Source organism: Semicossyphus pulcher, unplaced genomic scaffold, assembly GCF_022749685.1.
Source record: "Semicossyphus pulcher isolate SPU_LCO1_2020_fin unplaced genomic scaffold, fSemPul1.0.p SCAF_8, whole genome shotgun sequence".
In the NCBI taxonomy this organism is placed as follows: domain Eukaryota; kingdom Metazoa; phylum Chordata; class Actinopteri; order Labriformes; family Labridae; genus Semicossyphus; species Semicossyphus pulcher.
Window position 1 is genome coordinate 23,109,690 of NW_027211759.1, and position 22,826 is coordinate 23,132,515.

Here is a 22,826-nt window from a genome sequence, read left to right on the forward strand (position 1 = left end):
AAGACACGCGTTTGCTGTCAGAGCGGCGTGTTACAATGAGGAAAAAAAAAAAGGGAAAAGTTTAGGCTAACAGTGAAGGCAATAACAGACAGGTGGGGATGTACTGTTGTGTAAACGGTATTATTGTTCAATTCTCTACTCATACATAATAAAAAAAAAAACGTTTCTAGTAGCATCCTTTACATTACATGTTCATTATTTTGCAAAATTTCCTAAAAGAGTCCCTGTAATGTGATTACATCATCATGTTTAAAATGAGGCGGTGGGATAGATGCTGTTTATATCCTCTGTACAGACGATTGTGTCGAGAAGTGAACTTTCTTATGAGTTGGGTCTCTGAGCTGGCTTCGTTGTCTCCTTTTTTGACAATGTATTACCTTGATGGCAAGTTTTCTTGCCTCACTATATGCCAGTTCTGTACAAGACACTGGCCTTTTTAAAAAAACATATTAACGTACCTTGTTACATCACAACGTTAACATACCTTATAAAAACAAGAAAAGTTCGTTATAACATTTGAAGTTGGTTTATTGTAATAAATGAAACATCCATATGTTGGTAAAACAGGAGAAAAGATCTCTATAACTGGTCAGTAACAAAAAAGACGACATTAGATTAGCTAGAGAAACTAACAATGACTACTTTACATGGTTTGAGTTGACAATGTTTACTGCCATTGGATGTGACAAGGTTAAAGTATCAAAACTGAAATAAATGCTGTGTAACGCGAGCAAAGACATGAAATATGCTGATGACAAGGATAATATGGACCCTTGAAATTTCATATCCCACGTTTAGCTTCACATAGCTTTGAATCTCGAAGAATAATATCGATGACCACCTTAACTCTGTTTGTAAAGCAAAACATCCTTTTATTGAAAATATAAGCAGTTGTTGAAATCTAGTTTAATAATGTGTGGATGAAAAGAATCAGCAGAGTCCTTAAATAATGTGCATTATGTAATAGTTGATAAGTGTTTTTTACCAATGGTTATACTCTGAGGATGAGGCTGACCTCTGACCTCTGAAACCCAAACAGGATTCATTTGACAGTGAAAAGCTATTAAAAATAATATTGTAAAGCTAAACATTAAACCATAACATCTTACAAACATCCAAGACCATTTCAACAAGGAAATATCAATTAACAAATAGAAATACACTCTTCTTGGCTGTGTTCATAAAATGTGAATTGCCAGGTGTGCACGTGCTTTGAGTGCACAGTCGACCGTGAGGTACAAACTTATATTAAAATTTAGAATGCATTTTGTTTTCTTAATGTGATTTGGTGTAATAATAAGGACGTTTCTCAATGAACAATATCCAGTTGTTAAGTCGTGAAGTCACACCTCAGCATTAAACTGTTTCCAGGTCCAAGCCGCTACAACGTCTCCTATTTACAACATGCCGCAGTGCTGTTTTCCTCGCTCTTTTAACCGTAATGAGTCTAAAAAATATCCTCAGTTGTCTTTTATTGATCTCCATGTGTTCGTAACATGTCCCCGACATGTTTGTTATCACAGATGGTAAAAAAGATTAACCACGAGGGGACATTGGAAACGTTTGGCTTTTACCGGTGGATGCTACCGTAAGCTCATTTTAGCAATGGTTGGCAACGGTAGCTCGAGGAAGTGGGTTCATAGCTATTTATACAGTCTATGGTTCAAAGCAATAAAAAAAGTCTACACTCAGACAGCTTTGGTTTAACTTGTTGTAAATGATCGGTATTAGCCGAGCTAGCGTCTTGTGCTAGTGTAAATGTTTGGATGTTTGGATGATAAATATCCCTTTATTGACATGCTTACATTGTGTATGATAATGTATTGGCATTTTATGTACAAGTGCTCCGGAACAGAGAGCAGGGAGAGGCTACATAGTGACAATAATTTACACCTAAGCTTCATAAAAGTACCGATAAAAGACCTGCTCACATCTGAGCTACTACAGTCTTTAGTAATTTAGCCCTGGCCCGGTACCCATCACTTATAACTCACTTACACCCTTAACCTGGTTGTACAAACATTATGTTTCATGGACATACACATTTATAGCAGTCCTGAATGTTTTCAGTATAAATACCTTAACCAGAACATGGCAAAACATCTGTAAAAGTCATCTTGCTAGCTTGCCAACAGCCAGTTCACCACAACCTTGCATATCCTGTTTTTTATGAAAGCCCGCCGGGGGGAACAGCCACTCTTACAACTCTGTTAGTTCCTGTTTGACTCGAAAAGACGCCTCAGTAAAAAGAAGTGATAGTGAAGAGATTCACAGGCTGTTGTTTACTAGATTGTCTAATAGCGACTGAAGGAGCGCTTGGACCCTGAAATGGATTCACGTCACAGGCGACGTCAGACTTAACAAGCAGATAGAATGTTATGTTGTTATGATGACAAGGTTGTTGTTTATAACAGCATAATTTGTCATGTAGTATTAACCAGAAAAACATGTAGATAGTAAATGTCTTGTTATAACATAAAGACTTATTATGATTAAACTAGATCAAACTGATCAAACTAGAATATAAATCTAAATACTTAAGTTTAAAAATGATTAAGTGTTAAGTGTTGATGCATACATGGTGACCCTTTAAAGGGGTATTCTGGTCATTTTCAAACCTGTGTCCTAGTTTTACATATTTCACGGTCTAAGTTACGAGTAGGTAAAAAACAACTTTTGGAACAGCTGCAGTAGTTTGCTTCATCTGGCAGCAGTGTAATGGGCTGTAATGGCTGCAAATGATTCCAGCGGGCCCAAAAGGTCCATCGCTGTAGGTATCCTTTCTGCTGAGTCAAAATCTCAGCCTGTCCGTGGCAAAAACCAAGACTTTTAGTGGGTGAACTTTGTTGCAGCCCTTACAGCCTGTTTTTTGGCTGCAGCCTGACGAAATCTACTCAAGCTCTTTAGAACTTTTAGGTCACTTAGACTATGTAAGCCCAGGTTTAAAAATGTGTGTTAAATTTGACTTAAATGTAGTGACCCATAGTGAATTGGCAAAGATATACTGCATTTATTGCCATAGTTTGGCCTAATATGTAAGATGGCACATGTGAGAAAGTGCTGGAACTGATCACAGCTCTTTTTTCACCACAGACATAGTAAAAATATTCAGATTAGACAGTCAACTAACTGTGCTCCATAAACTACAGGAATGTCTTGTTTGGATGGTTTCTTCAGCAAACATTAGATGTACACGTGTCATCCGCTGTTCAAAGAAATGGGTGGAACGTCCTGTCCTCCACCAAAGAGTGTGAGAGGTTTCGTAGTTCTCTGGGGTGTAAGACTCTCTTGTATCCGAGGAGCTCAAGGAGAGGTTGGCAGGCAGTCTGAGTGTAAGCGACCATGTCGAAGGACAGCTTCAACCTCCAGTTCTCCGCGTTAGCAGCTGAGTCCCGAACAGTGGTAAATTTCTGTCGTGATGACAGATCACTGCTTCCCCGGGTGTTGTTGATGATCCAGTCCTTCACACTGTGGTCCAGATCCAGACCCAGGAAGCTGTAGAGCTCTCTGGCCTTCTTGAGAGGAAACCTGGCCAAGTCTTCATACCTGATCCAGGACAGGGAGGAAAGAAAGAAAAGAAGAAAAAATATAAAATATGTTATTTGTTATAACCTATGAAGATAACATGAATAAATCAAATGAATTCTCTTTGGGTATCGTGATTAGGTACTGGTCTTCCTGTCAGACAGCAAGCTTTGTGTTGACACAAACGATTAACATGATAAACAGTCTAGTAAGTGGTAAATGTACTGCACTTGTATCGCACTTTACTAGTCTACCAACCACTAAAATTGCTTCAGACGACTGTCACATTCACCCTTTGACACACACATTTATACACTGATGATAGAGGCTGCAATACTAGATGCCAACCTGCCCACCAGGATCTACCTCAATTCATTAAAACGCACAGTCACACACCGATGTCTATGCCTTCAAGAGCAATCGTGGGTTGAGTGTCTTGCCCAAGGACACTTCAACGTGTGGACTTCGGGAGCCGCGAACCTAACCGCCAATTTACTGATTAGAGACCGTTCCACTCTACCTCTGAGTTTAGTCCGTTTAGATCAGCTAGATCAATCGTGCGTTATTATCTACAGGTGCTGAATCCTTAGTAATCTCAATCTTGTTCTTTTTGCTCATGGTGACTATTTGACACTAGTCTTCCTCTACGATTGCCACAAATGTAGCTGTGGAACCTTTTAAGTCCAAACACTAACCCCCTTTTCTATTTGAGCATATTAACTGTCTTTGTCGTAACCCTGGATGCATACGCCACTGGTTTCCTACGCTCAGCTTTAGCTTCTAGGAGGACTGGGCCAACTCCAGGTATCTGTCGACATTTGTGTTCTTTGTGTTGTGGGCTGTAAGATCTTCCTCTCTTTGTTTAGGAGTTTGCAGATGCAGCATTCATGCTTCTGCAGACAGGTTTAGAATGATTCATTTTTGATGTCCTGTAGGGCAGGGGTTCCCAAACCCAAGTCTGCGGACCGGTACCGGGCCGTAGGTTGTTCAGCACTGGGCCACGAAACCCAATAGATGTCTGTGACATTCCAAACATTTGCAGAGTCAGAACCGTCCCATGAGCTATGTGAAGCGTGCAACCACACAGCGCCTCGCGCCTCTAAAGACACTTCAAAAGTCGCCCAATTCAGCTGGAAAAACCACGGACCTGGCAACCCTGGCTTCACATCCCATGAAACTTTGATCAAGAAGCCTGATGCCCCTCTAAAGCTCTGTGTTTATCAGTAAAATATATGAACTACACAGCATATAGGCATATGACAGCCTGTGGAGACGAAGTTTATACTTTAACTGTGCGCAGAAATATTGACGGATCGCAACGTTATTGATTCAGATATGAACATCAAAACACACACAGGTCTGCGTCATATCTGCTCCTCTCCTAGCGGCTGTCCCCTTCCTGCGCGGCATGATAACTCTGATTACGTGTGGATCACCTCCGGCTCATCTCAATCACAACGTATGAAGACGTATTTTATGCTTTATAAAAGGGTTTTCACGTAAATATGAGACCGATCACAACACTATTAAGTCAGGGGCAGACCCTGAGAAACACACAGATCAGTCACTGCGCTGCATGATTATAAACTGCTCACTGCTGGATCACATTATAAATTCAGATAAACTGCTAGGATCACACTATGGATCCTATGGATCGCGCCGACCTTCTCGTCGGCTCGTCCCATATAAAAAAAAATTTAGATGTCAAAAATATTATTGCTACTGTCTGGTCCGTGTAGTCAGAAAGGTTGGGAACCCCTACTGTAGGGCACTGATTCACTCTTAGTTTGGCTGCACACCTTTTTCAGAACGTTTCTGAAAACGATTTCTTGAGTTCCAAACTGGGATTTGCTCTTGTGGAGCTTCAGTCTATTGTTTTTAGGCGTATTGAAGGTGCAGTACTTTTGCAGTACAGTGCTTACATTTAATTTTGGCTGCCAGAAGCCATGTGACAATGTGCTTTGTGCTGTGAGTTCTTAACACAAGGTAGCTGGATGTGTTTGGGTTTGATCTTGTTGTTCCGGTCTTTCATATTCAGAACAATACATATTCTCAGGTTGCTTTTCTATTTAGCTGGCACACCATGGATTGGACCAGTCTATTGACTGCTCAACCTTCTTTCTTAGACCAAGCATTGTCAATCGTGTCTGGTTATCCTTGAACGAACTAACTTGCATGGCAGATTTTGATTTCCTATTCTAGCAACAGCTCCATTTCCCTCACTGCCCTTTCTTTGACCTATTTATCCTTTGCAGCAAACACACCATTATGGTCCTGTACCATGGAGTCCCTCAGGAACATTTCATGACTGTGCTATCAGCTTCAAAGCTATCAAAGGCTTTCGCTGCTGCTGCATAAGAATTGTATATATGTTTGTCACATGCGTCTTTCCTTCTAGGAGAGCAGAGCATCAATTGTACTCAGCACTTTGTCCAATAAGTCCTTCAAATCGTGTTTTCAAACTTTCAAACACAGAAGTACTGTACACTTTCGTGGCTTGTGTGTCTGCTCCGTAGCTCTTTCTCCTAGGATCCGTCTCCTTTACGATCCAATAGCCACAATGAGAACTGCTGCCTGCAAGTGCACTCACTGCTGACCATCATAACTTCCACTATCGTTCAGATCATGAGGTTTAAATGCAAAACTGCTACTGACACGCAGTCTGGCTTATACTGCCAACACAAACTCTCGTTCTCACCTGAGCAGCATGTACCTCCCTCTGAGCCAGGCAGGGCGGGACAGGGCGGTGGACACAGACTTAAGGAAGTCCTCGCACACCGCGTTGATCTGTCCCAGGTCCAGGTTGTGGGGTCGACGTCCGGTCGCTCTCCACAGACGCCACAGACGGTAAGTGTCTCGAAATGTCTCGATGCGGGACGCCAGGATGCCACGTGGATCTCGAACAAGCTGGACCACCTGATCATCATCAGGATAACAATAAAACATTGTCATCAAGAATACAGTGTGTTGTACGATGTGTTTCAAGGTTGCTACTTCCCACAAGTACAAGCTTGAAGCAGAACAATGGCCTGGCTAACAGGTCAGTTGTAGAAGTAATACTCAGAGTAAAATCAATTTATAGTTCCAGTTTGTAACAACATTAGTCTTTGAGAAAATACTCTCTCTACATGGTCCATTTGGCAGCTGGCACTTGTGGTTATCGCACTGGGCAGATGGAGTTTTCTCAGTTGACATAGAATTGTTGAGTTATCATTTTTGTCTGCACAGCTTTGTGTCAGGAAACAAAGCTTAATTCACAGCCAGCCAGATTAATTAGGTAATTAATGCAACATTTGAAATGAGCAAATCAAGTCTTTTTGTTACTCTGTGAGCATTAATTATTTTAAGTGAAGTTATACAGTGTAAAATTAACAGTATAAAATTAATATATTAGGTGTTGTCTTTCCTGTGGCGGTGGTCCCAGCATTTAACACACTCTAATTAAACACTCGCTTCTTTCTGCCTCCGTCTCACTCAAATAAATGGGTGTGAAAATGGAACAGAAGGATGAACCCTAAATCCAATATAACAATGGGATTTATGAGAGAGACAGTCAAGAGCTCAGAGAGAAACTTAAAGACACACTTTCCCACTCTTTTGAAAAATAAATGAGTTGAATATTCGTTATTTCCAGCTCCACATTGCCAGTCCTGCATGTGTCTGCGCCTGGCTGTTATATCTAAAGGCTGCAGACACTACCTCTGCTCCGTGAGCCTGTGTTGGGTCTATTATGAGCCCATGTGTCCGTACATGTGTTTTCATTGCATGTTCAGGCAACTCCAATTTAGAGCTGCATTGATTGGCTCTCCAACCATCCATCATCCAGTCCACCATGTACTCAAGAGCTGTCAAATACAACCATCTGACTCGGTCAATACAATAACCAGTCACACAGAACTAATACGCTGCTCACTGTATCCAGCTGTCATGACTGAGTGTGTCGGCTGTCCCAGCTACCACAGAAGTGTGTATATATACTCCGCATCTGAACGGTTTCCTGCAGCAATTCAAATCACTTTCTTGGCAGGAAATTGTTTGGCCGCCCTTTAAGAGTTGATGATTTGAACATCACTCAAGGAGACATTAGTCGACTTGCATTTTTCCAATTAAAAAATTAACAAATAGTCGAAGCTAAGTCCAGTTCAACTGAGAAAATTCTGAGTCGGGAACGAAAGACACACAGTTAACTGTTTTATTTGCAAGTCTTTTTCTCTACACCTTAAAGTCAAAGTCACAAATCTCAAGTCTACATCTCAAAAGACAAACGTGTAAAACTAAAATAAATGTTGTATTAAATGTAATGAAAGTAACAGTTGTGATCTCTACCTTCAGGTTGAGTCTTCGGTCCTCGATCAGCGCTCGGAGGTCGCTGATTTGTGGAATCCGGACGGTCTTGATGGCTGCGTGGCGCTTTGATCTACAGACTTCAGCAGCCAGCGACAGATTGAGCGGCCCACACCTCCTCACACACTCCCCCTCATCAGCCAGCACCAGGCTCTGTCCCTCCTGGCCCAGCGGAGCCTCACACACAGGGGGGGAGCACAGAGAGCGGCCTACAGACAGGACACATGGAGTAAAAGAAACTGTAATACAACAATAAAATGGTTCCACACATTAAACAGTACTGTAGCATAAATATTATTGTGTGTATGAAAGTCGTGTGCCTTACTGGCTCCTCGTCTGAACAGCTTGTAAGTGGAGTGGTTGGAGGGACGGGGTCGTATGTAACTCTCCAGACTGCTGAGGTGACAGTGGTACAGGGACCCCAGCAGTTCTCTGGCTGCTCCCAGCATCACCCTCCGCTCAGCCATGTTCCTGCTCTGTGACAGGCGAGGAAGCAGCGCCAGCTGGACGTGGTACAGAGGCTCAAACATGTAGAACATCTGGAGTATGAAAAAAAGACAATGAACAGTTACAGTGCACTTTCACACACACAAACTTCACACGTTTGGTTATTTAAGTTAAAGGCCTCTTGGACAAATTAACCATCATCCTTCTGTGGGTGTTGTTACTGATCAAGTGCCTCAATGTTAGCTGAGTTGAACACACTGTGCTAATCTGACTCGGTGTGTTTGTTGGGAATGCAATAAAATACTGCCCGTAAACCAACGGATTATAAGTGCAGAATCTCAGAAATGGAGGAAAGTATAAACAGCATAAAAACTGAAGCAGACCTAGTGTAATATTTGTTAGTAACCGACTTGTGATGTAGCTAGCATCTAGATCAGCATCTGCTAGATGGAAAATATTTTCTACTAGCTCAGATGATTTGTAAAAGTATTGTTACTTTTATACTACCTTTGTACTTGTTACAAAATTAAGTGGTTTATTGCTCTTCAAAAACAGTCAAGGGACAGCTGCGCAAATGAAACAAAAATGCAGCAGAAAACTATTTACATCCACAGGCCAGAACCTCCATACAGCACCACAGTCCTTCTCTGACTGCTGAGGCAGTGTAGGTTCCCTCCATTTAAAGGCTAAGCCCCTCCCACTGGACCATACCATCTTTAATTGAACTCAATTAAGTCATCAATTTAACCATCCTGTGATTTTCAACATCAGAACCCATTACAAAGTCTATTTACATTCATTTACCACAAATTAAAGGAGTCATCAAAGCTTTCACATGATATCCAAGCTAAGAATTAATTCACAACTCCATTAAACACTCCCATCAGTTGGTATGGTGCAGTAAGATGGACTGAGCATGCTCCATACTTTTACTCAGGCACTATAAAAGACACCCTCAAACTATGCTCAGGTCCTTTGTCACTGCCCAGCACCAGGAAGCACTGTGGTAAGAAAAGAAAAACAATTAGATACAAACTCATGCTACACCAACTTTGAACAGTAAAGATTAAACTCAAAACCACAACAATGTGTTTAAATGTGTTTCTGTGGAACTTTATGGGGGAAATAGCAGAGGCAACTTACTGTGATGTTAAACGTAGTTCAGTGTGTGCACCCACTAAACTATCAGGAGCATGCTACCTGGCTAACATGTGGCATGTGAAATGAGTGATGGTGTGGTGTGCTGGTGTGGTGTGTTACCAGTGGCAGGGGAAACTGCCACAGTACTACTATACACATTTGGGGCTCTGAACTTTTTCGGAAATATAGCCATCACAAAGACTCCTTAGGGAAGCTTTGGCGGCCATTGTACTTTCCAACATAACCAAATGACGTATTTTGAATCATATCTCCTGAACGAAACATTATGACAAGGTGAAGTCTTTCTTTTTATTGTCTTGTTCATGGATTACAATGATATCCTATATAACATCATTAACTGTTCTGGTGACTATTTAATGGTGAATTCAGGGTAATTAAGAAGGAAATCACATAAACTTAGAACTTAGACTACAGTTATTATCATGTCTTTTACATGCGTGTTGTGTAGGGATATAAATTCTCAGTACTTTACTTCTTTACGCTTGACAATACAGTGGCAGCGGCGTAACTACCATGGATGCAACTGTGTAGGGGCCCTGCCACAAAAGTCCCTACCCATCGTGATATTCAGTCAATTCACCCACATCAAACTGGATCTAAAGGACTTAATAAATGATTTCACGTAGCCGGACAGTGCCCCTTTAAAGTAAGTTTAACTAATTTATCATGTGTTTATAACCATGACTCTAAACACTTGTGCTTTGTGTTTATATTGCCCATGTCCAGAGATGAATATTGTTCTCACTGTGTGGGCACGCTGTCACATCTTTAATGGGTCATGTATTTTGCTGTTACTGGTTGTTTTAAAGCTACATTTTTTTTTGTTCGCTGCTGATATTATGCTATGTTAGATCTGATGGTGACATTGTGAGGTTGAGCTAGCTGCTGGTGAGCGGCGCACAGGGCCACTGATGGCTAATCTATGCATTAATCATGCTTTATTGCTTTATTCACTTGTCATGATGAAAAAGGACAGCACCGCTGAGCTTTCAGGCGTTGTCCAAGGTGCTGAAGTTGTAAACATGCAGAAACAGGTATATTAAACAGTCACTAACATTCATGCAATCTGTACTCAAGGGTGGGGGAGAGGCAGAGGGGAGGCACGTCGCAAAGTGACTAGCAGGCAGAACATGATGATGCATTGTGACTGACAGGGCCCGCTGTTAGCTTTGCATTGGTGCCCGGAGCTGACACGTTACGCCACTGTGCAAAGACATCATTTTTTGCTGTCTGGTACAAGAGATATGAGACAACTGTGAATAACTGTGAAAGTGTACCAAGATAACTGCTTTTATGAAAACTTGAACATATCACCTGACATTTGGAACATATCACATGAACCCTAAGTCTCCACCCCTTCTGCACTAACTTCCACACCTGACAAAGCAACACCTCACCAAGCCACATTTAAAAGCCTGCCCTCAAACCTGTGATTCCCTTTTTCTTCAAAACCACACCCGAAAGACAGAATAACCACTGTGTCAGTCGTAAATGGACTTTTCACCAGAAGTAATTGTTGATTGAAATGACACATTATTTCCAAGTTAACACATTAGCTTGCATTTATTTGCTAGATTCCTTGTTTATCCTTATTTAATAAATAGAAGAGAAATAAATGACAGTTAAACCCTTTCCATACTCACCAAACTAATCACCAGGAAAATCATTCATAATGATCATGTTTTAGATGTTATTGGTGAATTACTGATCCAAAGTCAATGAGAACCTTGTATGTAAAATAGATAATATAATATGTGGGCCTACTCTGTGTTGTCCTGGTGGCCTAGTATTCTAACACTGATACCAGCTTGCTACCAGCGTCCTCCTGATCCCTCCACTGACTGTTGTTCAATCATATGTGGATATTGCACTTGAATTTGTAGGTCAGTGACTTTTGCACAACGCATTATAGCCTAGCCAACCAAACTGGAAGTGAATTGCACAGCTGCCAACAGACTACAATCCTACTTTTAGATCCAGATATCCAGACTCTTAGATACCCAAGATCTTAAAGATTTAATCTCCAGGATGATCAAAGGAAACAGAGTTTGGACTTTGGAAGTTAAAGCAATGATTCTTCATACATCCTCGTGTTTACTTCACACTGACTGAAGTTATAAGCAATTAACAGAAAAGGGCTTCTTAAAGTTCAGCATTATTAAACGGACAAATGTATCGACATCACATTCTAACCTCTGGATGCTGGTTGAACAGCTGACCCACGAAGGAAGAGCCGCTCCGTGTGGTGGCCAGAATGAGGATGTGGGTTCTCTTGTCGGTATTATTGGAGTCCAGGGAGGGAGAGGAGGGGGGGGAGGGGGTCCGGGAGGGGGTCTCATCGCAGCCTTGGTCTGAGCCCCCAAGGGTCTTCTGGCCCACTTTTGTCAGGTCTTTGGGTGTGCAGTTGACAGCGTGACCCGTAGGTGCCAGGCCCACGGAGTACAGCAGGCTTAAAGGCTTGGTGGAAAAGGTGCGGATGGCTGTGTACTGGATGGCGATGGATGCTAATGCTAGCAGCATCATGGACTTCCAAGAACACTGCATGGTGGCTGGACAAATGCATCAGGAGGCCACGGCACTGTCTGCTAGACAAGAGAGACAGACAGGCATTAAGACAGGAGACAAGGAGACATGTTTCTTTCCTGCTGAGGTTCATTCTTCAGGTGTGTTCAGACCATAAACTGTATAAAAAGATGGATGACATGACACCTCCCTAAAAGTAAGTCATCGTGATCGCTGCCTGCTGGCTGGCTGCAGCAGGGGGCAATCTGTGAAGGATCTTTGTTGTTTTTTGGGTACGTTACATGTGTGCTTGACTCTGGCTTCAAAAGCCCAGGCGCGGGATAGTTTGCCAATTATTTTGGAACAACTAGAGGAGGTTGAGACGCGTCGTCCACCTTTATATTCAGTCATTGATTCAGACTAAAGGAGAAGCTAATTTTTCATGTGTTTTTGTCTGATAAAATACAAACACAAGTAATTTAGATCTGGCATGAGCATATTCAGGACAGAAATTTGCATGAATGGAGAGAGCCTATCAATGTTAAGATTTCACTTGATGTCTCGACGTTGCATCAGCTATGGTTGATCTAAGCTCCATTTAAAACAAGTGTTTTAAAAGTTGCCTCCTCTTCAACCTAAAGCATGTTTTTTTCTTTTTACAAATCTGCTTTATGATGTATCTATTCAATACATCATTGCACTTACATCCCAGCAAATTCAGTTTATCTTGTTCTTATACAGCTGTAGTGAGCCAGACTGCAGCCAAAGTGCGACCTGCTAGATACACTGACACTGCCACTCATCAGAGACAGATGGACAGACGCCCCGCAGCTGAAAAAGAAAACCAGTATGGTTGGTGTCCATCTGAGAAATCCTGGCATTGATCCTAGCTAACAGCTCATCAAACTGGGCGCTGGTCAGCCTCTAGTAGCTAAAGGCAGCAGTCACATGGATCCAGACACAGTTCCTGGATAAGGCGGTGAAATTAACAGAGCTGTGTGCACCCTCAGGAGATGTTATAAACCCTGGCACAATGGTGTTTGGTTTTCCGACATATCTGGAAGGGCTAACGTTTGCTGGCCGTGCTTATCAAAATTAAATTAACATAAATGTTCTCATGACAAACAAAGCACAAACAATGCAAGGCAAACATTTGCCTACATGCCTTTGTGTCTAAGTGCAGGTTTACTGGTCTCATCTGTGTTGTTTCCAGCTCCAAGAGACAGCTGATCAAATTAAAAAAGGCCAGTATACGACCAGTGAACGCTACCTCACAGCACCAAGCAGCAAACAGATCACAACCAGGATGTTAATGAAAGCAATGGCACATATTGGATCCAATGGCCTGCATCTGGGGAACAACAGCACTGGCACTAAATGTGTAGGCAAAAACACATCACTGAAAATAGTCCCCAACCAATGCACTACTGAAATCTGATAGCTGGTCCTAGCTGTTTTGAAAATATGAAACTATTTGTGAGCAATGTCTCCAAGTTTACATTTGTAGGTGTTTTTCAGATGGTCTCAAATCATTCTCATGTTCACTCATCCACGTTTTCCTGCAAAAGCACTTCTTTACTCTGTGTTTTAAACACTTAAATGATCATTTCCCTTTAATAACTAGTTGTTGTGCTGCATGACTGCAACATTTGGGCCAAAGGGCATAAGGCTAAGGGCTAGGGAAAACACAGAGCTGACAAAGACCAAAGTATCAATTTTTTTATTTTTTTCCTTTTTGCATATTTTCTCTACACCTGACATTAATAATAGAAGTTCAACTTTTTTTCTCAATATTTGGTCTTTATAATAAAAATTATTCTTGACAGTTTTACTTTATTCCTAAAATGTGCAACATTTAACTTTGTCCTTGACATTTCAAACTAATTCTTTTTGATTTTATTTTTCTGATCATTGTCAAATTCAAACTTTACATTCACATTTTGACATTAAAAAAACAAAAACAAAAGTCCAACAGTCCACAAGTAAAAATGTATAGAATAAAGTCAAACTTACTCATGCCTGGCAAAAGAAACCGGAAATCAGAGGAGAATATAGGCTATATATTTTTGCGTTTTGGGAATGAATTTGATGTGGCAAAAAAATATTTGATATTTTTTGTTATAGGCTATTTCGACTTTTTTTTTTCAAATATGAATAAATAAAAATCTCATAAAAAAACGTGCTTGTGCATGGCCCTAAGTGTCCCCGCACTTACGGCATATTAATCAGGTTGAGTAATTATAACACATTAGCTTTCTGCCTGACTGTCAGTCAATCATCTTCGCTCTATCTGTGTGTCTATCACGAATATTCCACTGACAGCGCTTCATATTTACACATTTAAACACAAGCTAACCCTTGCTGTAATTATGTCAGTCTATCAGACAGATTCCTGTCGGCTGTAACGTTATCTCTCCTCACAATACCGCTGAATATTAACTGACGTCCACACAGAAACCGCGTGAGCTTGTTATCAGCACGCCGTCATTACCACCACATCTACCGGGCCGCTTTATCCCTGAACACCGGAGACACCTCCGCTTCCCCCGGGCCTGACAGTGCGTGTGTTTACCTCTCTCCTGTGTTGTAGCCGTCAGCAGGAGGCGGCGGGCGGGCTGTGGAGCAGACATGATGATACTGGAAGCTCCACCGCTGCTCGTCTGTCTGTGGTCCACGCAGGGAGGAGGAGGAGGTGGAGGAGGAGGACACGACAATCCAAATGTTTATATAAAGCAGTGTTTTAGATAGCGTGACGACCGGAAGTCAACAGCGTCCTCGTCTACATGTCAAACGTGAAAGATACTAATACCGCTTTGTATCTGTCTCCACCTCGCTTCATCATCACCCCTCTCTCTCTCTCTCTCTCTCTCTCTCTCTCTCTCTCTCTCTCTCTCTCTCTCTCCCTATCTATCTCTACCTAGTCCCTCTCCACCCCCGCCCCCTCCTCCTCTCACCCTCTGAGCATTTTTTTTAGCTCTAGATCAAAACAATACGCACATGAAGAAATATATCAGAGATACTGGGGACATTATCAACACAGTCCTATTTTAGTGCAAAAGACATTTTTTTACATTTTAAAATATGGATACAAATCATGTAGCTAGGAAATTCTGAATTAATGCAGGATGTATCATGAATTCCTGTTGCCCATCATCAACAAAAGATCAAGTCACTTTGACTTTATATGATTACAGTTAACAGATCATCAGACTACAAATGTTAATCCACACATTACACAACATTTAAAGTGCGATCAAATTAGCTAGGGTTACCATAAGACATGTCATTTCACACCCATACTTTCCCTGCCTTCTTGAGAGCAGAAAACCACTTGTTCTTGTTGAAATATAAGCTGTTATTTTTAATCAAACTGCAGTTCTGATGCACATAATATACAGTTATATATACACTTTTATGTATCTGAAACCCATAACACTTTCTTTGGTCAAAAAAATGTGTTACTTGATATTGACATTTAATTAAAGTGTCATGAGTTGTTGCTTGGATCAAATAGTCATAAGGAATTGGGATTCAGTTACTTATTATTGTTTATATCACAACTCAAAGGTTTGCCTGTAACATTCAGTTAATCTTGCATATTACTGTTCCTGTTTTATTTTGAAGTTTAATTTCAGTTCCTGCCCTCATATCCTGGTCCCTTAATTACCAACACCTGTCCTCATTACACACCTGCCCCTGATCATGCCGTTAGCCACCAGCCCTATAAACGTCTTTGTTTTCCCTCCACGTTCACCAGGCTGTCTTGGTTCATCCTCACAAGTGCTTTCCTGCTACTTTGTTTTTGTTTTCTACGGTTTTTGGATTTTTTACAGACCTAATATGGTTTACAGATGGCATTTTTATTTGTTTCATTTTCTGTTTTCAGAGCACTTTGGGACAGAATAGCGCAGTGTTCTAGACACCATACTACACCAGCAGTATGCACTGATTTAGCCAAAATGTAGTATGTAGTATGCAAACAAAAGCAAAATGTGCAATATGCCAAAAATACCCGGATGTCGTACTGATTTTGAAAAAATCTCCAGTATGCATCGGACAAGTCTACCTTGCCTACTGTATCCCACAATGCAAAGCGCTGGAACGTCACAGCGGCAGTTGAAATGACAGACAGCAGCAGCATTCCAGCAGAAGGGGGCGCAATAGCTAGAGAAGTCTGCCTGTTGTAGCATACTGCAAAATGAATTTGAAAAGCTCCTCCATACTAGATACTACCCCCAAACGCTGTCTGTAGTATATGCAGTATATACAGTATATAGTATTTAGTATATAGTACAGCATTTCGAACACAGCCTTGGTGTCTGGAGTATTGTGTCAAGTGTTGTTCACGATGTCCTCCACACCCTGAAGGACGGCCTGTTCACGCCAGCAAATTGCACGCACATTTTCTGTTCTCGGTATGAGCACAAATGATGCATTCAAAGACAAAACATTGTTGCATGTTGTATCATTGTAGTGAGCTGCTTGGAGGCGAAAAACAAATGGACCAAAAGACATTCCTTGCCTTTTTAAAGTCTTGGCTAAGGTCCGTAACATGTGCTGACTATTGTTCCCGACAATTTGATACAGAAGAGTTGTTAATGCGGCAGATGGAGGACAGAGCGAGGAGAGAGAAGCAGAGGAGGAAGTCTTTACAAGAAAGGCCGACGTAAAAGATTGAAGGCTTTTAAAGGTATATCATATAATTTCCAACCACCTCATAAACATGTCTATAAACACAAACAGCAATCCTTTATCTGCAGAAACCTACGGAAGCCCTAAGTGGACATGCATCCATACATTTTACTCTGTTTCCATGATAACAAGTAATTTACGGTTGTTTACTAAAGATCTCGACTTATTTATAACGTTATCTTGAGATAACAACGCTGCGCCAGCGTAACGTCAGATGATCATAACTCGTATCCCCAGAGTTGCAAAAACACAAAACAAACATAGAAATAGGCTTATCATTACGTCATTACCTCATTACCTCATAAAAAGAAAAAACAGAGAGTGACAGGAAGTTGTTAGTTTGACGGTTTAGCTATAACGAACTTGGCCTGCACAGTGTTTGGGATTAAAATCATATGTATGTTTTTGCGAGAGCAGTCATTGGCTTGATTGGTAGACTTTGCTCATTTACACAATCAATGTGTGCAGGTAGTGAGGATATTCCAGTGGAGGTGACAGGTGAAGACAGAGTGTGTGAAGCAGACACTCCCTGAGCGCGGTGCAGTCATGATCAGTTCAATAAGTCACAATATCTTTATTCAAATTTAAAAATCATATTTGCTGATATAAACAAAGTATTAACAGATATTAATTTAAAATATTGACGCTCAGATCTTCAACTCTTTAACGCTTTTTGATGATATTTTGGATTTCTAAATCCAACCATCATGTAATATAATATTTAGTGAAATTAAATGAGTGAAACAGATCAATGTACAATCTGGCTTCAATTCACCTCACCATCTGCGTCACCAATTCCCACTTTGCTTACCGGTGTGCACATTTTCCCATCAGGTTTGTTTTTATAGATCACACCTTTTGCGTGGGAAGTGTCATATACGCCACTTTCAGGCTCTAGTTATAAATGAGTCTCCTGGTCTGTAATATCACAGCCACCAGCCAATTGTTTTGTTTCTAGATCAACAGAAAATGATCCCGTTATCGCAAGAAACAAGATAATAAGATAAATAAATCCATTATAATGGGAAAACCAACTTTGTTATTGCAAGATAACGAGAAAATAAGTCTCGATCTCGAAAAAACAACCTGAAATGTATCGTTATCACGAGAAAACAGAGTAAATATAATGTATGGATGCATGTCTGCTTAGGGCTTCCGTAGAAACCCAAAATGTGTTGTGTTTTTATGGATATCAGGAACAATTTGCTCTCTGAAAGGCAAATGGAACAGCAAAAGAGAGCTATTTTTAATAGGCCTATTTTGTTTTTTAGCTAGGGCTAATGTTTTATAGAAATTTTGAGTAACTTTATTATATTGATCACAAGAAATCTCACTGTATGGCCAAGACAATGGGACCAAGACTGATGCAACTATGTGACATTACTACCCAGACTGCATTTCTATCGTAAGCTGTGATGGCTAGTCTACGATAGAGAGGGATTTTTCAATTGGTTTTAAAAAGTAACAAATAAAGACATTTGTATGTTGCATTTATATAACTGATGCTATCATGAATCGAATAAGGACTACAAGTCTCAAGTCTTCATTGTGGTGGGTTGACCATTCATGATCGTGAACTTGTTATGCTTTGAATGTTTACTCAGCTAAAGCTCTAATTTCAACATTTTTTGTTAGGAAGTGGAAAATCTCTCAGACAGGAAAAGATGACAAACTCAGTATTGTCAGTCGATCCAAGTCGATTCCTTGCTTTTTGAAGGTAAATATTCTGATTTCAACAACAAACCTTGAAAATACCCAAAGTGAGCACAGTTACAGCCACACAGTCACAGAATCATTCTTAAATGCTTTTTGTATTATTTGCGTATATCCTATAGCTTTGCAGTAATGGTTTATGCCAGAATGCTGACAGTGTTATAAGTTTGAATTGTAAATGAACCATTTATCAAGTTTTTAATCTTAATTCTTTATCCGCAAAAAACTTGTATATGGCACTCAAATAAATCAATACATTCTGTGATGTTAAACGTAGACTATTGGTATTTCATCTTTATTTTGAAGGGTGAGAGTAAGGTATATCCGGTGAACGCCTCGCCTCTATCTAATCTATCTGAAGAAGAAAAACTTTTTACGATGTGTAGCTTTGCTTTAGTCTTGACTCTCATCAGTAGGGTTCCTAAAATCTCTCACATGTAACCGGATACACTTTGAACAGACTTTTGCCCATATTGTTTTCAATATTTTTGCGTATCTGTGAAACATTTTCCGGTGGTCTTCTTAACTATTGGTGTTACTTTAGCCGCTAACTGGACATTTGTGCACAGCGTGGAAGAGAGACTTTACATCGATGCTTAGAAATGTCTGAAGTAGGAATGCTGAGAGCTTTGGTGATTCAGAGACAAACTGTGGCTGCTGAGGAGATATGTGAGCTGTTTGAGAGAGCCCCAACAGAGCACAGAGATGTTTGTTACCCGGGAAAGAAGGTCTCTTTTCCCGTTGCCAGTGGAGTATACTCCTGTTGGTCTCTTTTCTGCTGCATCACTGTCTGAGGTCACAAACGCACGGGAAACAGGGTTAGTAAACGGTGAAGATGTTACGTTGATTAGGTCTTTTTTGTATCTATTACCCATTCAGCCTATTATCAAACTCAGCACTGGTAAATTTGGAGAGACGGGCAGAATTTGTAGCTGAGATGACAAGGAGTCGCAGAAGTTACTGATGGAGCATAGCACTGCACCGGAAAACGGAAATTAGCGTGTTGACACGGGTTTTGTGTTCCCATCAATGCCGATTGTATCTGAGGCGATAATTACCCAGGTCGACTGCAGAGTCATTTGACCCGGGTCTGAATGCCGATTGTAACCTTTCCCACTAAGCAAAAAAGCTGAGTGTTAGCTGTTTTTTTGACCAGTGGGAAAGGGGCTCTAGTCAACGTTTGAATCTTCACATGTAGGGCTGCCCCATAAAAGTTGATGATCTGAATCATTGGTGGAGAAGAATCCGAGTTAACTCACATTCTGCAAGTTGAATATCTGCACCTTTTTTCTAAAGCTCTCTCATAACAAAACCTGATACATAGTCACAATACAATTTGGTTGGCTTTTGTAATTAAGTCTCCTTTAGCATAAATACATAAAAACAGCAGTTTCACATTAAAAATCAGTGTTTCTGAGAGATTTGCCCTTTAGATCACTAGCTGATTAAAAACATAAAAAAATAATATCAGTGATTTGAAGCCATAAGAAAGTTTTGGGCTTGTAATGTTTTAATGTCCGTCTGACAGCCAGTGTCATAGGAAACTCTGATAAATGCCTCACAAGTAAAACACGAGACCCATGTAGGCTGATACAGGAGTTTGGTGCAGCGCTTCAACTGAAAATATAAAAGGAACAAATAGTCAACGATACGTATTCATCAACCAAATCTGATTGGACTCACAACATTCTGACTTTTATTCAGATATTTATTATTATACTGTAGTCTGGGTAAATCCTTGATTCTGATTGAGAATTGAACTCCTATGAATTCTATAGAAGTATATAATTCATAAGCCTGTATAAACTAATGTATAGGGCTGACCCGAATGCTTCAAAGCTTTAATTGTTGCCATGGTAATCGACGGCAAAGATCAGTATTCAAATATTATTTTTTTCATTCTTAACCCCTCCAAAATGTAAATTAGCCCAGTAAATAAGAATCAGCTTATTCAAATATTAACCCAACATTAATCATTGTAAAGACTTTTAAACAAACCAGTATATCTAAAAAAGAAAAAACAGACTGATGAGGAATGGACGGGTGAACAAGTTTCGGACACCTGTTCTGGGATGAAAATAAATCAATGTCCACGCACTGTTCATCTTTCCATTCAGTGATCGATTTAGTTCATCAAGGCAGTGATGTCTCCATTCATCAAACATAAAGCAAGCTGAACCGACCATACACACACCTGCTCCTCATCAACGGGGGATTACCTATGTGATTACCTATGTGTACATGATGCTCGATATCGCATCAGCATGATAATACACATGGATGGAGAAGCATCTGATGGAGAGACGACTGTCGCTACAAAGAAGGACTTTTGAAAAGAAGGTGGTCAAAAAGGGATTCTAGTCCTCTTGATTGGTGGAGACGAAATGTGGACCGTTATTCACAGCTGGCTGGCAAACGCGTTATTGCTGCCGAAATTTTGACGCCCCAGAAAAGAGTATTCAGGACAGCCCTAAACTAATATCATGTTAGAACAATGAGAGACATTTTAAATATAAGTTCTGTTAAAGTACCTGTACAAAACGTGAAATCTTTGATGGGATGCAGCTGAAAAATATTTGTTATTCACAATGAGTGCAGTCCTCAGCAGCGCACCATCTTCTGAGCAACACAGGATGGCGCCTGTAACACACAAGCACACTGCCCAGCTGAACTTACTGATACTATGGACCACATAAGTACAGGTGAATTTGACTTTACTTTTATAAGTGTTTATGATATAAGCATAACATTTAAGAACTGCTTTTGTCCACTAAAATGAGATCCCATCTGCCATCTTCGATGATCTATAACTCAGTGCCCGGCTGTGGCATGTTTAGTTCTGCGCCAAAAAGACAAAGTAATGATGTTAAATGATTCTCTGTTTTCCCACCAACGCAGGGGAGTTATTTGCTACATTTGGCTCCCGTTACCAAACACTAACTTGTTTACTATTTGATTATAGGGACACAAGAAAGGGGCAGATGAGCATATTCACAGCAAGTCTGCTTTCACCACAGAGTCTCTTGAACGTGAAGGTGAATTATCATCAAGGGATAGAGCCTGATGAGGTGTCCTTTATCAGCAATTTATGGACTCCGAAGAAGCAACTATAGCTCATGATTTTTCTGGGTGATAGTTATTGTTGGGGAAATAAAACTTGAGCTAAATATAGCAAATACTGCAAGTATTTTTTGTCTGTCTGCTGTGTTCTCTCCACCTGAATACATGAAAAGTTTTGTGTTTTAGGGTGGTCGAAAGTGCGCTGTGTAAAAGAAAGGGGTGTGCATGAGGTGTAACTTGAGATGAAGTGCATCACTGCAAAACATGCAAGAACAATAACCTTACCTATCTTACCTATGGTGTTTTTATAATCATAGAGAAGCCTAAATGGTAATTAAAACAATTTAATGCATTTGCATTTTTACATTTCTTGGGATAAACAAGCCTGTTTTTGTACTATCTGCCAAATTTCCCAGAGCACTTGGCGATTAAAGAAGAGACTGAGCAACAGGAGCCAAGATCCAGTCTAAACCAAGAGAAGAGGAACCAGAGGAACTGTGGAGCCGTCAGATGGAAGAGCAGCCACCATGTTTCCTCTCGCTGCTTTCTCTGTGAAAAGAGAAGATGATGAAGGGAAAGCTCAGGAGGAATGTGGAGGATCAGTTGAAACATTTTCCTCTGATCATGACACTGAAAACGTGATGATGATGAGTCAACCTCAGTCAGGTTTAGAAAGACTTACTTACAACGAGGACAGTAAGCCTTGTAAAAGAATAGCAAACACGACGGTCGACACAGAAGGGAAACCATTCAGTTGCCTCATTTGTGGAAAAGATTTTAGTGAAAAGTATGATTTGAAGAGAAATGAATGATTTCACAAAGGGGAGAAACAATTCAGCTGCTCAGTTTGTGGTAAAATATTCAGCAAGAATGGACACCTGCTCAAACATGAAAGCATATATACAGCGAGAAACCGTTCGGCTGTCCAATTTGCACGAGGAAATTCACCCAAAGCGGAGCGCTGGTTGCACACGTGAGAATCCACACAGGAGAGAAACCGTTTGGCTGCTCAGAGTGTGGGAAGAGATTCATTGTGAGTAGAAGTTTGAGGACGCACATGAGAGTCCACGCAGGAGAGAAACCTTTCAGTTGTGGTGTGTGTAGAAAAATATTAATCCAGAATGAAGGCCTGCGCAGACATGAGAGAATTCATACAGATGAGAAACCATTCGGCTGCTCAGGGTGTGGGAAGAGAGTCATTTTAAGTGGAGGTTTGACGAAGCAGATGAGAGTCCACACAGGAGAGAAACCTTTCAGTTGTGATGCGTGTGGAAAAATATTCAGCCAGAGTCAAAGCCTGCGCAGACATAAGTCTGGTTTGCAAAAAGAAATTCATCCAATTGGCAATCGTGTCACCTACAGCTGGGTTCTCTTGATAACAG

General features: G+C 40.7%; 1 protein-coding gene across 2 annotated transcripts; it reads right to left on the reverse strand.

Moving 5' to 3' along the window:
• Window positions 1-482: 482 nt before the first annotated feature.
• Window positions 483-12,021, reverse strand: chst1 (carbohydrate (keratan sulfate Gal-6) sulfotransferase 1). 2 transcript variants are annotated; one of them, XM_069687063.1, is made up of 6 exons: window positions 11,880-12,021; window positions 11,671-11,822; window positions 8,195-8,408; window positions 7,852-8,078; window positions 6,224-6,441; window positions 483-3,546 (listed from the first exon to the last, which is right to left on the reverse strand). In XM_069687063.1, the coding sequence occupies exons 1-6, from the start codon at window positions 12,019-12,021 to the stop codon at window positions 3,210-3,212; spliced, it is 1,290 nt and encodes a 429-aa protein (XP_069543164.1). In that variant the 3' UTR covers window positions 483-3,209. The 2 variants fall into 2 exon arrangements, with proteins under 2 accessions (XP_069543164.1, XP_069543163.1); XM_069687062.1 differs by having other exon boundaries at window positions 11,671-12,021.
• Window positions 12,022-22,826: the final 10,805 nt, after the last annotated feature.

Coding starts and splice junctions, on each gene's coding strand:
- chst1 (XM_069687062.1), bottom strand. CDS start 12,021: ATGCAGTGTTCTTGGAAGTCCATGATGCTGCTAGCATTAGCATCCATC. Junction 8,409..11,670: donor TGTTCAACCAGCATCCAGAG/GTTAGAATGTGA, acceptor TTCATACTCCAG/ATGTTCTACATGTTTGAGCC. Junction 3,547..6,223: donor GGGAGGTACATGCTGCTCAG/GTGAGAACGAGA, acceptor GTCCTGGATCAG/GTATGAAGACTTGGCCAGGT.